This window comes from Rattus norvegicus, chromosome 11, assembly GCF_036323735.1.
Source record: "Rattus norvegicus strain BN/NHsdMcwi chromosome 11, GRCr8, whole genome shotgun sequence".
Classification (NCBI taxonomy): domain Eukaryota; kingdom Metazoa; phylum Chordata; class Mammalia; order Rodentia; family Muridae; genus Rattus; species Rattus norvegicus.
The window spans coordinates 40,273,288-40,287,402 of record NC_086029.1 but is presented as its reverse complement, the minus strand read 5'-3'; the positions used below and the strand labels follow the sequence as shown (position 1 = coordinate 40,287,402).

General features: G+C 43.1%; 1 protein-coding gene across 3 annotated transcripts in view; it reads right to left on the bottom strand.

The window, feature by feature from the left end:
• Map3k7cl (MAP3K7 C-terminal like) overlaps positions 1-10,564 on the bottom strand; it is a 45,010-nt gene extending 34,446 nt beyond the window's left edge. The window contains exons 1-4 of one of the 3 annotated variants that reach the window (XM_039088440.2): positions 9,585-10,564; positions 7,487-7,783; positions 7,256-7,364; positions 6,794-6,881 (exon numbers count right to left, since the gene is read on the bottom strand). In XM_039088440.2, coding sequence (XP_038944368.1) covers positions 6,794-6,881; positions 7,256-7,267 — 100 coding nt within the window. In that variant the 5' untranslated portion in view covers positions 7,268-7,364; positions 7,487-7,783; positions 9,585-10,564. The remainder of the gene's footprint in view (positions 1-6,793; positions 6,882-7,255; positions 7,365-7,486; positions 7,784-9,584) is intronic. The other 2 variants (XM_006248016.5, NM_001013979.1) reach the window with 2 other exon arrangements.
• Positions 10,565-14,115: the final 3,551 nt, after the last annotated feature.

Genomic DNA, 14,115 nt, shown 5'->3' with positions numbered 1-14,115 from the left:
AAGTAACCTCCCTGAGGCTTCTGATCTGAGGGTGATGCACAACCATTCCTGGAAACGGCTGCCTTGTGAGAGCTTGTAACTACCTCGCCTAGCAGCCAGAGAACGGCAGCAGCATAAATCCACATGGGAACTGTAGGTCCACCCTAACGGTGAACTCGAATGTGAATAATCAGCGTGATTTCTTTAAGACTCCGTTTTCTTTCTGCAAATGGGTAGAGTAACTTGTTTCAGAGGCGTATTATTGATGAGGAAATCACACATGTCAATCACTTAGCCCACCTGGCGCTTCACGTCTAGGAAATAATTATTAATTATTATGGCTGCACTCTTAATATGCTTGATTTCCTTTTCCATTTCTTCTTACTATGAACCCAATCACTGTGTGGAGATGAGGCAGGTGTGTGTGTGTGCACATGTGTGTATACATGTGTGCAGTGGTTGGGGACATTCTCATCTGAAACAAAGAGAATGTGTGTGGGTCAAGGTCATCAGCTTGGCCTACTCGTTGCTGCCCTGTGGTGGAGGGGTTTTCTGGGAGCAGCCAGCACCTCGGGTCTTACGATTTACTTTCTTCATCTGAACCTGAATTGAAGAAGCTTCTCTCCTTCATTTCCCGACCAAAGCAAACACTTCCTTCATGAAACGTTACCCGAAAATCTGAACTCAAAAGTTTAAGTAGTTTTGTTTAAAATAAAGATGAACCACGTTTCAAAGACACCATCATCAACAACAACTTTTAAAAAAAATTTAAGATACCTCAGCTCTTGTTAGAACATCACAGTTTTAAGCTACATAAAGATACATTTTAAAGTTTGCTTCCTGATTTCTCAATGCTATGTGTGAGTTCTGTTTTATGTGCTGGGGTTCCAGAACTACAGAACTAAAGTGAACCAGAGAGGTGGATGGGGTTGGGATACTGGCATGGTAAAGAGAGAACGCCAGCAGGACACCCATTTACTGTTGGTTCTTTATCATTTACACACACCTGGTGACCTTGATCAGTGCCACCACTCGTGAATACATTAATGTTCTTTCTCTGCAGAGAAGGACTTGATGCAGCTTACAGCAAATTTTGTTTTTCAGGGGTACTCTTGTATTTCCTGTTATTGTCACTGTCATTTTGCTGACTCCATCACTTATCCTTTTCCTCTCAGAATTTTTGACTTACTCAGCTCATTGGTACTCACTCTCCCTAAAGCATCGAGCACAGAGTGTCACACACAGCTGGCCCTCTACACCTGCACGTTCAGCCACTCACAGACTGAAAATGTTGGAGAAAGAGAATTATGTCTGCAGTGACATGTATCGGTTGCTTTCCTTGTTATTTCTGAAATAACGAAAGATGGCTGGTATTTCCACAGCCTTCACTCTGTATTCAGTTAAGTTATCTGGAGACAAAACACAGGCCATGCAAACATGATGTTATTTTATATAGAGGGCTTGAGCATCTGCAGAATTTGGTGTTGGGGCAGGGGGTGGGCAGGGGGTCTGGAATCAAGAACCTCAGAATCCTCCAGAACCTGATCAACACCCCACCAAATAAATTCCTCCTTTATCTTCAACAGCATACTAGAAACAATCTTTCATTCTCCCACTGACAACTGGGGTGCTATTTGCTGTCAAGAACATTCAAGTTAAAAAAAAAAGGCAGGGTCTTTATTATATAATGTAAGCTTTCCTGGAACTTATGGAAATCCTCCTGCTTCTGTCTCTTGAGTTCTGTAGGTCTGTACCACCATGCTCTTGCTCACGAATTCCCCTTATTGAGTGAGCCCTACCTCTGGCTGGGTAGTGATACAAAATTAACCAGAACCTGCCTTTGAAACCTTCCTATTTACCAACTGTTCATTTGAAGCAAGATATTTAGTTCCCTTAGGGAAACATTCATACAAATGGTTACCACATCTTCCTGTGGGGTAGTGAGCAGTGTGAAACCAGGATTGAATAACAAGAGTACAAATGTCTACCTTCTCCAGAAACGTTTACTTCCCTGTACAGCCTTTCTCTGAAAACTTAAGCAACAGATTCCAACCAAAATAAACAAAACTGATGGCATCCCAAAGAATTTTCCCTAACAATAATGAACTCCAAAAGGCTGGAGATACTGTATTATTGGTTTCATAAATGTGTGGTGAATCTCTAAAGTTAAAAATGGCTGCCCCCTTTTCTTCTTGGGTCTGCCAGGAATCCAGAATTCTAGCAGAACTAGAACTCTAACTTTCTGTTAAACAGATAGGTAAAATGATTAAGCATCAGAGTAGACTAGAGATTAAAAAATAATCCTCGGTACTCACTTATGGTTAGACACCATAAGACTTCCAAGCGCCTCCCTGGAGAAAAAAGATTAAAAGTCTAGAGAAGAAAGAGTACCAGAAACATCTAGGCCCTGGGAAGAGAGGGAGATTTAATACTCTCTCCCTCCCTGAGAAAGGAAGAGATAATACTCCAAGTAGGAGAAGTTAGTAGAAGACAATGGCAAGAGACACATCACCTAAGTCAGTCAGTCTGATCCCCACGTGCACTTGAACAGAAAGGTCACTACACCGTTAAAGCACATGTAGTGGTGGCTGCTCCAGCTATTCTACAGAATTCCTACTGCTAGACAGAACACATGGATTTCTGAGATTAAAAACAAAATACTTTAATGAATCTGATAGAATCACTCCTAGAATTTTAGACTAAATTCTGTGTGGTTTAATTTGTACCCTAATGTAAAAATTCTAACTACTTAATTAAAAAAAATTGTTAACAGTTACCAGCCTAGGCTGATGCCAGCTAGCATCCTTGGAGCAAGAGTGGGGCAGAGGGAACGAACACAAAGTCTGTGTTTATATGAGCTTATGCCACCCTTCTAACCCAGCTGACGATGAAGAAAATTCGGGGGTAGTGAATGAAATCCTGACATCTATCCAATTCTAAATTCTCTCCCATCAGAACAGAGCCTGTGGTTTACCGTAATTCAACATAAGGGGAATTCGTTCTTCTCAGCATATTTATTATTGTGGAAACTAATTCAGTAGAAGACCTTGTTTAGGATGTTAACATTTTTGGAATTCCTGGGTTGGAAGTAATATTGAGCGTATTGTGTTGGGGACTTGATTTAATGGGTTCCCAAAATTACTGGGAATTCCCTCGTTTGCTTGTAAGATGCTGCAGGTCCCTGTCCCTAACTGATTTTGATTGAAAAATAAAGATCCCAACTGATGGGGGGGGGGTTCATGCCTTGCCTCATTGTGTGCATCATGTCTTCTACACTCCCCAACCCCCCCCCCCCCCCCCGCCGTGTGCATCCTAAAAGCCTTGGCAAAGTACTGGAGGCATAGGAAATGAGAAAGGTCAGCTTCTGAGAGAGGCAATGCACCAGTCACTCACTGGACTCCTAATCCCCAAACAACAGCAGGTAGCTACACTGTGGAGTACATCTTGGCATCAAGAAGCAGGTGTGGAATGTCTGTGGAGTACATGTGCCCTGGGTGTTTATATCTTAATATTCCCTAATCACCATAACAATGGGGACAACTTGAATATTTAATTTGGGTCAAGCACTTGGCTAAATGCTTCACCTCTAAGGTGGTATTTCATTCTTCCCTCCATATGCAACTTGAGAAAAAACAAATTTCAACAAGGCTGAGTGGGTAGCTTACCTCAGACCATACTATGAAGATAAGTCCCAAACTACCCTTGCCTAACTCCAAACCCCTAAACGTCTATAGTAAATGTCTCAGGAGTATATGCCAAAACATCCTAAATTACTGGAATAATAACTATATAAGAGATGAATTCACGGGGGCCAGAGAGCGGATCACTGGTTAAGAACTCTTGCTTTGCAATCCTGAAGACCAGAGTTCTAATCCCAGCACTCCTGCTACATTGTATCCTGAAAATGCCCATCATTCTGGCTCTAAGAGATGCAGTGCCAACTTCTAGTCTCAGGGTAGCACGTACACATGAAAATAAACAACAGAAAGGGGTAGATGTAATCAAGATAAATAAATTTTATACATGTATAAAACTGCCAAAGAATAAATGATCCTTAAAAAAAAGAAATATATCTTCAGCATTCTACAAGTGAAGATGTCTTCCTTTCCCACTCACTCTGCATATCCATCCACAGTATATCTAACAGTGTGGAATTAAAACTCCTCTAAAGGCCACATTCCTTTACCCACTCACGAGAAAGTGTAGGACATTTCCCTTTGTGTTTTTTTTTCTTCCTAAACATGTGGTCCACAGGATAGATGCACTGGAATTCAAAAGGCATGTACAGCTTGCGTGATGGCAAATGTTACTCAGTGTGCATGCAGGACACTCCACACACTCCTTCGTCAAGAATTCGGAGGGAGTGTCCCAAATGGCTGCAAAGCATCTTTTGGTGAACTAGCAACTTTGTGTGCTTGGAAATTTTCCAAGTCCTCGGCTCTGACCGATCCTTGAAATGTTGCAAATTTAGTATGTATAAGCATGTAAGAGGGCTTCCTTTGTCCTCATAGAAAAGTAGCAAGTCAGTATATATAGGGGTGGAATCTTTATACATATGTTCTTTTTTCTAACATGTTTATTTATTCTTTGATAAATCTACACATTTACACAGTGTGTTTAGAGCATATCGCTCCCCCATTACTTCCCTACGAGTCCCCCTCATGTCCCCAACCTCATCTCCCTCACAAGTTCATGTCCTTTGGCTTTCATTTTCTAAGCATGTGTTCTTGGTGGATGCTCTCAAGGGGTGTAATCAAGCTAGGTAGAGAAACAATGAGGGCTGTCTTGGATTCTATAGACAGACAACCTTCCTGGACAAACTGAGACACATTGATCATAAAGCTAGAATATTTGCCCCTGGTAGATTCTTTATAAGCCTTCCTGAGCATCATTTTGTGGAGGTAGAGGGTAAGAGCGGCTTAAAGTGTAACCTGTTTTAAACAGAGCTGTTAAGAAACATGAATTTCAAAAAAATGGGCATTTTGAAAACATTGAAAAGAGAGAAGCAGGGCTGGAGAGATGGCTCAGCGGTTAAGAGCACCGACTGCTCTTCCAGAGGTCCTGAGTTCAATTCCCAGCAACCACATGGTGGCTCACAACCATCTGTAATGGGATCTGATGCCCCCTTCTGGTGTGTCTGAGGACAGCTACAGTGTGCTCACATACAAAATAAATAAATAAATCTTTAAAAAAAGAGAGAGAAAAGAGAAAAGCAGAGGCTGAAAATAAATTTAAATGTATTGATTAAAAATGCTCAAAATCTCTCAGCCAGGGTCCTGAGAATTCAAAGACAGTGCCAAGCAAATCTTGGTATACATTTGGACTTTAAAGGAAAGCCCAAAGATGAGACTCACATTTCTATGACTTTTTTCTGGTACGGTGCATTTCTTTGTCTTATACAAAATTATGCAATAATTTTCTTGAGTAAACCAAGATTTATAGACTGAAAATTTTTTTGTCCCCCTGTTTATAATAGTGGGACATGCTCTGTGCCTATGGACATGTGTAGAAGAAGGGAGGTTAGACATCCCCTTACTTCTTGGATCATGAACTTGCATGTCTTGAGGTCTACCTGTTGCATACAGGCCCTTCCTTGGAAGTCTGGAGCTATGAAGGGTCGTAAAACCTGGAAGGGGTTTTCTCGTACTTTTTAGAGAAGTAACAAGACATAACGAAGAGATTTGGACTTCTAAGGACCTGGGGTTGGATCGTAACTCCATTATTTAGCCAACAATGTGGTCTCTGGCCTCAGAATTCCACCCTGTAGGTATGGAATGCTCACGGTCACTAATCGAGCACAAGGAACATAGATGAGTTCCTATGGCAACGAGAATCGGAATGGAAGTGCTTATTTCTAGGTTGGTGTGTGACTCTTCCTAGTGCAGATATTTCCTCTCACCAGGGTCTTACAGAATAACCCTTGAGCGGGAGACACAGTACATTGAAAAAAAGGTCACAGGGTTAGTGTCAAAAAATATAATAAAGAATCAAAGTCTCACTTCTCTACCCTCCATCCAGTACATTCTGCACTGTGACCACAGTCTGGGAGACTTTAGGATAGGTTAATACCTATATAATCATCCAGCATATGGGTGTGCCATACCTTCTGGAAATTTCTAGAGCCAAATTCCTTACTTTACATTCTTTTGAAATGATTCTGCCACTATTTACACATTAACCGTGTGTGTGTGTGTGTGTGTGTGTGTGTGTGTGTGTGTGTGTGCTCGATTGTTCAAGTGCCACCCACCTTGTTCCTTGAGACAGAGTCTCTTGCTATCCTGAGACCCAGAGTAGGCAGAGACAGAGAGCCCGAGGATCCTTCTGCTTCTACCCCCACAATACTGGATTTACAAGTGTGCACTAACAGGCACAGCTTTTGCCTAAGGCTTCTAGGGAACTGAGCTCAGGTCCTTGTGTTTGCCTGGCAAGCACTTTACTGGCTAAGCTATCACCCCAGCCCTGAAGCAGTAATTTTTTTTTAAAACATCGCTCTTATGTGGACATCACAGGGAGGGAGAAAGAGAATAACAGAGAAAATGAGACCTTGTTCTCAAAAGACCTAAGGTTTAAATGGTAACATGTGAGCAGGTGATTTTAACAGGCGCCATTAGACTAGGAGCAACGGCCGACGCAGTGCTTGTCAAGCAGACCTTCCTTTCATAGCCATTGTGACCTCCCACCACTTGGGCCCCTTGATCAAGGGTGGTGCAATTCCATAAGCGTGTTAAGAGGTCACTGAGGGGAGCTGTGACAAAAGCCTCTAAATATGGCAGGCTCACCTCAGACCTTACTATTTAGAGAGGCCCCTCCTCACCTGCCCCGTTCATCATTCCTGCTGCAGTGTGTTGGGTTAGCCGGAAGTGTGGGAACAGCAGTGAGACGCCAGCCTCGCACACATGTGGCTGGAATGGGGACAGTGACAGTTTTGTATTAGCCAACCTACTGCCAGCTCTTCACAAACACTTCCTCGTGCCATTTTAACAGTGACATCGTTTGCTATCCTTAGAAGTTGTTATGGCTCCGCGATTTTTATCCTAAAGGAAAGGTGGAACGTGAAGCGGAGGAGGGAAGGAGGAGTTAAAACGACCAATTGGGTGGTGGGGGGGGGGGGGACTTCTAGAGGCACTTCTGGGATATCCAACAGTGCGTGGCGGGGTATCATACACCTCGCCAGGCCATGCAAACATGCAATTTTGAACATTCTCCATGAAATCACAAATAGGGTGAAAATTCTGCAAGTGTAGAAGGCAACCCTCTCCCCTGAAGCCAAGAGTACCTGGGGCATCATTGAGGCTAAACGCGATGCGTACTGGCTTATCTGCAGGTACCCTGGCTGTGCTGATCATGTGGGCACCTGAGGCCCGGCCTTCTCCTGGGTCTTCCAGCTGCAAGAACAAGAGGTAGCCATTGTCAGTTTACCCAGCATCGAACCCCAACACTCTAGAGATCCTCAGAAATAAAAAGGGAGATTTACTAGGTTGCCTTTTCCCACACTGTAAGTACATACCTGGTCCATTTTAATTTTTTTCTCTCTTCTACAAAAAAATTTTTTTCTTTGGTAATAGACATCCAGAATGAATGAAATATGGTTTTAAAACTCCTACTTCCTATTTTCGATATTGCTCTCCATTGATCGGCTGAATCTTGGTTTTGAGGGTCATCTACCAATTTTAATTGGGGACAACCATTCAATAGACTGTCAGATGGCTTCAGGCTATGCTGTTTTCCATGCTTAGGGGCTAGGGAGAGAGCCCAGCTGGTCAAATGCTTGCCATCCAAGCAGGAGGATCTGAGATCAACTCTCCTGTTTAAAAAAAAAAAAAAACAGGGGGCGTGGTGTTACAAACCTGTGACCTCAGTCATGAAGAGACAGAGACAAGCAGATCTCTGAGGCCCCTGGGGCAACTAGTCTAGCCTAATTGGCAGCAAGCCCCAGGGACTAGTGAAAAAGTAGGCTTAAAGAACAAGGAAGACCAAACCGGGAATAACTCCAAAGGTTGACCTATGGCCTCCACGTGCATTTGCACACCTGCACACCCATGTAGACACGCAAAGCCTAAATAGAATCCAATGTTTCCTTTGGGATGTAGTAAAGGATGGAGATAATGGAATTATTTAAAGTAAAGCCCAAACCTTTTTAAACCACTTTAAGGCTGTAGTATGAAAATTACATTCTTAACTATGTGATAGCCTAGAAACCTATCGAACACTTGTGCCTAGGGTTTCACCTCTTAACAGCAGGGTACAACCCAAATCAAAACTTGGCCATAGGGCACACAGTTATAATTGCCAGCCCTTGGGATGTAGAAGCAGGGGGATCAGCTGATCCGAGGTAACATTGACTAGATTGTGAGTGCAAAGCCAGCTTGGGCTACATGAAGCCCTCTCTTAAACAAACAAAACACCCAAAAGCATCCTATGAGTATGTAGCTCTATTTATTAAATTAGTATTTAGTTAATAAACTTAGAGACAATGTGTGGAAACCATCCTATACTAACATTTCTATTTCTGGCCATGCCTCTCCTAAACTCTCTCCTCTTCATCTCATGTAGGCAGAAACCCAAAAAAACCTGCATGATATTTTAAGAAAAATGTCTCCAAAAATGGCAAAATATAAATAAGAATTTTAGCCATCCTTGGCAGGACCCTGGGAACCGCGGTAGCAGGATATTTTCCCATGGTCAGGTTTGTTTACTCTTTCCCATAGCTTTTCTTGTGTCTAAAAATAGTATCCAGAACACTGGGGTTTGTTTTTACAATTAACTTATGTGGGCAAGTTCAAGGCATACATTTGTACAAGTGCATTCACATGCACATACATTTTGAACCCTCTCAGGTGAAAGAAAGCAGGCTTATATTGGCCATCCAGTAAAGCTTAAAAACACAGCAAATATTTATGAACCACTCAGAATCCTGTTGAGCCCATTAAGTTAATCCTCACGATAACTCTGAGCACTGGACATCCTACAACCACGGCACATAACTTTACATTACAAAAGGATGGTGTCCTGGAATGGCTATGACTTAACACGGGACTTCCTGCTTTTACACAAAAACAACCCTCTGGCACGTCTCTTTGCAGTTTCTTCTGCTTGGTATCAGTATTCTCTTAACCACCTGTTTCTGAAGAAATAGCGCAGATGGTCTCAGATTGAACAAAACCAACAAAAGTAGCCGAGAGGGAAAGTCTTACTTCTGGGTATCCTACAGTGCCCAGTCTGCCTGAGTGTGACTTCTAGGGACGGGAAGTTCACTCCTCTTCAGGTACATCCCTTCCCACTTTCCTGTGTCAACAAATGAAGCACAAGAGATGGAAATCTGCCTCTAGGGTTTACTAAACGGACCTCTGCTCTGGTTTCAAGCTGAAGCAATGAAATTCATAAACACAGCTAAGAGCCATACAGTAGAAAATATCCGTCTGCCTCTGAAAGGCTGATGTCCAGATCCGGTAGAGTTTGAGCTCCACACAGCATCCACACTTGCCTTTCCATCGCACCTCCTGGGGAAAGCGGCTGCTGGGTCCTTCTCCAGCCACTGTAACGGAGCCTTAGTTAAGTTGCCGGTGCTCAGGGCGGTTAGCTGAGTTTCACACCTGTTGCCTTACCTCACTTAGTTGAGAGTCTGCGCTTGTGTAATCCAGGGCCAGCCACTGCCTTGGCCAGTCGTTGGGTTTGTGGAGTCAAGACTCAGCGAGAGAGCAGTCTGCACCTGCTGCATAACAGCCACGGACACTCTGAGGAGCAGAGACAGCTGCCCAGCAGGCACACTACCTGCTCTGCCCCGGACCCCAGCGTCCCATCCCACGGGACCTCCCTGTTCCGCTTCCTCGCATAGCCTCTCTCTCCTTTCCTTGCCACAGCCAGGATGTTGTCATGTTTCTAGAAAAAGCAAGAGCAAAAGAAAAACCCCCCTCCTGTCAGAAGCATTGATAAACAGCAAGTTGTAGAGCGTCCAAATGTTTTAATTCATTAGTCCTGGCAAACCTAAAATACAAACAGACTTGCTTCACAAGACAGGAATGTCTTCGTGGTGACCCAATCCGTGTCTGTGTCTATTCCAGCGAACTGGCAAAGATAGCATGACTCTAGTCAGCAAAAATGTCAGCTCAGCTAAAGCCAGCCAACTTGGACAGGCCACTGGCTGAGTCTTGGATCGTGGCAGCGATGATCCCATTAAGAAGGTGAGGTTTGAGGTTGAGCCGGACTTGAGCTTGGTGACTCGATCCATTTTACAAATGCAGACGTTCACAAAAGGGGTCAGTGGTCAACAGGGAACATCGGGATCCTTCAAACTTCTCTTCACAGTTGTAAACTCAGATGCCTTGGATATTTAAAAATAACTGAACCATGATGCTAAGGTTAAATAGTTAAATATTATAAATAACGTTAAGAGAGTGCAAAGACAAGCCACAAACTGAAAGAAAATGTTTGCAAAATGAACATGGGGATCCAAAATATGCAAAGAAAACTTAAAAATGAACGGAGAGGAAACAATCCAGTAAGGGAGGGGGAGGAGGCAGAGGATGGGGGGGAGGAAAAACCAGGGAGAGTTCAGAACACTTTTTCAGCAAAGGTAAACAGATAACAAGTAAATCTAAGGAAAGATGATCAGCTTTCCAGTCGTTAGAGTCGCAGACTGAAACAATGGGGCGTTGCTAGGCACCCGTTTCCACCGCCCACACCCCAAAGTAAATGATTAAGTGCATATGTAGAAGAATGCTACACTTCTCCCTCACTTCTAGTGGTATTACAAAATGATAAAGGAACTTTAGGAATACAGTTTGATCATTTCTTGCTGAACGAAACATATTCTAGCATCCAGGTTCCCATGACAATTATGCATGACACGCTCAGCCTCAAAGAAATCAAAGTTATCCATCTTTTATGCGCTGAGTACAAGTGAATAATTATGTCTTGCATTTTAAATGCCATCCAAAGGTCCATGCATTGAAGGCTTGCTCTGCTGCCCATAGCATGACTTTGAAGTGATGAAAACTTTGGGGTGTGTTTAGGTGACTGGAGATGTGCCCTTAAAGATATTGGCGTCCCAGCTCCTCCTCTTACTCTCCCTTTGCTCTCTGGATGTATGGATGGGGGACGTTTTCTCTCTCTCTCTCTCTCTCTTTTTTTGTTTTAAGATTTACATATTTCATGTATATAAGTATACTGTAGCTGTCTTCAGACACACCAGTAGAAGGCATTGGATCGGATCCCATTACAGATGGTTGTGAGTGACCGTGTGGTTGCTGGGAATTGAACTCAGGACCTCTGGAAGAACAGTCAGCGCTCTTAACCATGGAGCTGTCTCTCCAGCCCCGAGGGCAGTTTTCTTACATCACATGCTCCATAATAAATTGCCTCTCTACAGGCCCAAAGGCAATGGGACCAAGTGACTATGGGCTACAGCCTTTGAAACCATGAGACCAAATTAATCTTTCAGACAAGCTGACTTTCTCAGGTTCTTTGCCAAAACAATGAAGACGAATGCAATACCATATCTGTAGTGACCCCCACATCTGGCCCCTAGGCCCACCTCTAGAAGAGCTGATGTTACCACATGTTGATGTTGTCACAGTTATCAGCTACTGCTAGTGTCTGGAGTCCAGAGATGCTGATGGGGATAGAAAACAGACGGAGATAGCACCTTTCTTAAAGAGACAGCCCATATTAAATACATGGGAATCGTCTCCTTCTGTGATCGTGTACCTGACAGAGTCACAGAAGGAATTCTGGAGCCTCCCCAGAGCATGAGCTGTAACCCTCATAGCTGCGTCTTCTAATTTCAAGATGTCTTCAAGAGAGAGGTGGGGCAGACGCTACAAAGGAAAAGATTTCAATGAAGGATCTGACAACAGTGAGTAAAGCATAAATTTTTTTTAAAAAAGTCTGATTTTTCTTATAGAGACTATTTAGATAGTCTAAGTATGCTCTGTCCAAACGTGATAATATAAATTGAAACTTTTCCAACCATGCTATCTACTAACTCTTCTGTCCCCTTAGGAACGATGGCGCACTTCTGCACTCCTTACCCAAAACACAGTCAAGCAACAAGTAGGAAGACACAAACGAGATCAAGTCCCACAACTGAAACCCAAAATAGCCCAGATGGCTCTCTAGGAATGCAAAAAAGCAATATAGAAACTCAATCCAGAAAGGGTGTGTGTGCACTCAAAAACATTAACACATCGATGGTATGTTTCCGAGTGGTGCCAATACCCACTTTTTATTGTTTTATTCTCTTCAGCGATAAGTGTTTTCACTGTTTGTGTTAGTCGGCTTGTCCTAACATAAGAAGAGACTTGAGACACATCAGGTGAAAGGAGGAAGGGCTTATTTTGTGTTGTGGTTTCAGGAGCTTCCGTCCATGGTCCCTTGGGCCCATTGGTCGGCCCTTGGTAGAATGAAGCAAAGAGAGAAAATTAAGCAATCTCCCTCGTGCCCAGCTGAGGATCAAGCCTAGACTACACGAGCCTTTGGAAACACTCCAGGCACAATTAGAGCATTGCTATCGGGGAGTTGTTTTAATAAATAAGGGACTCTCAGCTGGCCACCAGTCGCATGCCTGTAATCCAAGCACTTAGGAAGCAAAGACAGGAAGATCTCTGTGAGCTCAGGGCCAGTCTAGTCTACAAAATAGGTTCCAGACCAGCCAGAATGAAGGGGGCTGTAACACATTCATATATGAGTTTGCTTCTGATTATGATTAGGATGTGCTCATAGTATAGACTGCTATCATAATTTGGCCATATAAATGTCTCAATACAATACAAGCATTTTGGGAAGACTTTGTATTTTCCAGACCATTGTTTCCTCTAACTTAGGAAACATGGTCACTACTTGGTAAGGTCATCTTCAGGCCAGCCTCTCCTCCTGCCCCTGACCGCAGTCAAGCCGCAAGTCCCCAGAGCCTCTTCCTGCTTCCTTTTGGTTTGTCACAGTAACACAGTGAAAGTTCCACAGGACCTTCAAGGACCAAGAGCAATGGCTTTGCCTTTATCCTTTTAGATGATGTGCAAAACCATATGGATCTTGAAATTTTTGTTTTATGGGCATGCATGTGTGCCTGGGTGTGTACACGCACACCCCATGTGTACAGAAGCCATTGTAGGTCAAAAGAGGCATTAGATCTCGTGGAGCTGGAATTACCGGAAGCTGTGAACCACCTTGTAGGTGCTGGGAACCAAACTAGGTCATCTGGACAAGCATGGTCTTAAACACTAAATACCCTCCTCCAGATTGAATAGTTTTCTTTTTATTTAAGAATTTCTGATCCTGTCTTGTCACCCCCTTCACTCTGAAGGAGACTACGATTGCTTTTACTAATCAAAGTTCACTTGAGGCTTCGGTTAGCAGAATGACAAACTTTAGACAGTTGTTTGCCTGAAGCTCAAGGTTAGAACAAGGGTGAGAACCACTAACTTCCCTTTCCAGAGGTTTCTCCTTCAGGCACCTTTCTAAAGGAAGATGGTGATATCCACTAGATGCTCTGACTTGGGGAAAGAAAGATGGGAAGTGGAAAACTGTGACCTATGAGTCCAACCCAGGCTGCTATCTATATAAATAAAACGTCATTGGAACACAGCCATAACCACCACCGTCACTCAGTCCCTGATTTCTTGTTGAAATCAGAGCCAATGCACAGCACTTAAGAATCTAAGAATCTGGCTGTCTAAGTCCCATTCTGGTTCTCCTCCTAGGACTTCAGTTAATTCAATCAAATAATCTGTGTTGCAATTTCCCCAGGTACAAAATATGGGATACCTTATCATTACAATATATAAATATAAATTTATACAAGCTAATATAAATGTATACAAGAATGCCAGAAATAGAATTACAACTATTCTAAGCAAACGTCATAATTCTAAGGGGGCAAAAAAATCTTGGAAAAATTCACAAGAAGAACATTTACACTACCTGTTTTTAAGGCTCGGGGAACACTGAAGAAGAGGAATCAGAAAGAACATAAGAGTAACAGAAACAAATGGTACACAAGCTTAGGGGCGATCCTGAAGATGGGACAGAAAGACTGTAAGAGACAGAGGTTTGGGAAGATAGGAGCACAACACTGTCTTCGGGACATGACAAGACCAGGACATTCCTGAACTCAGAGCAGCTATGGTTGCCTGTCCAAGA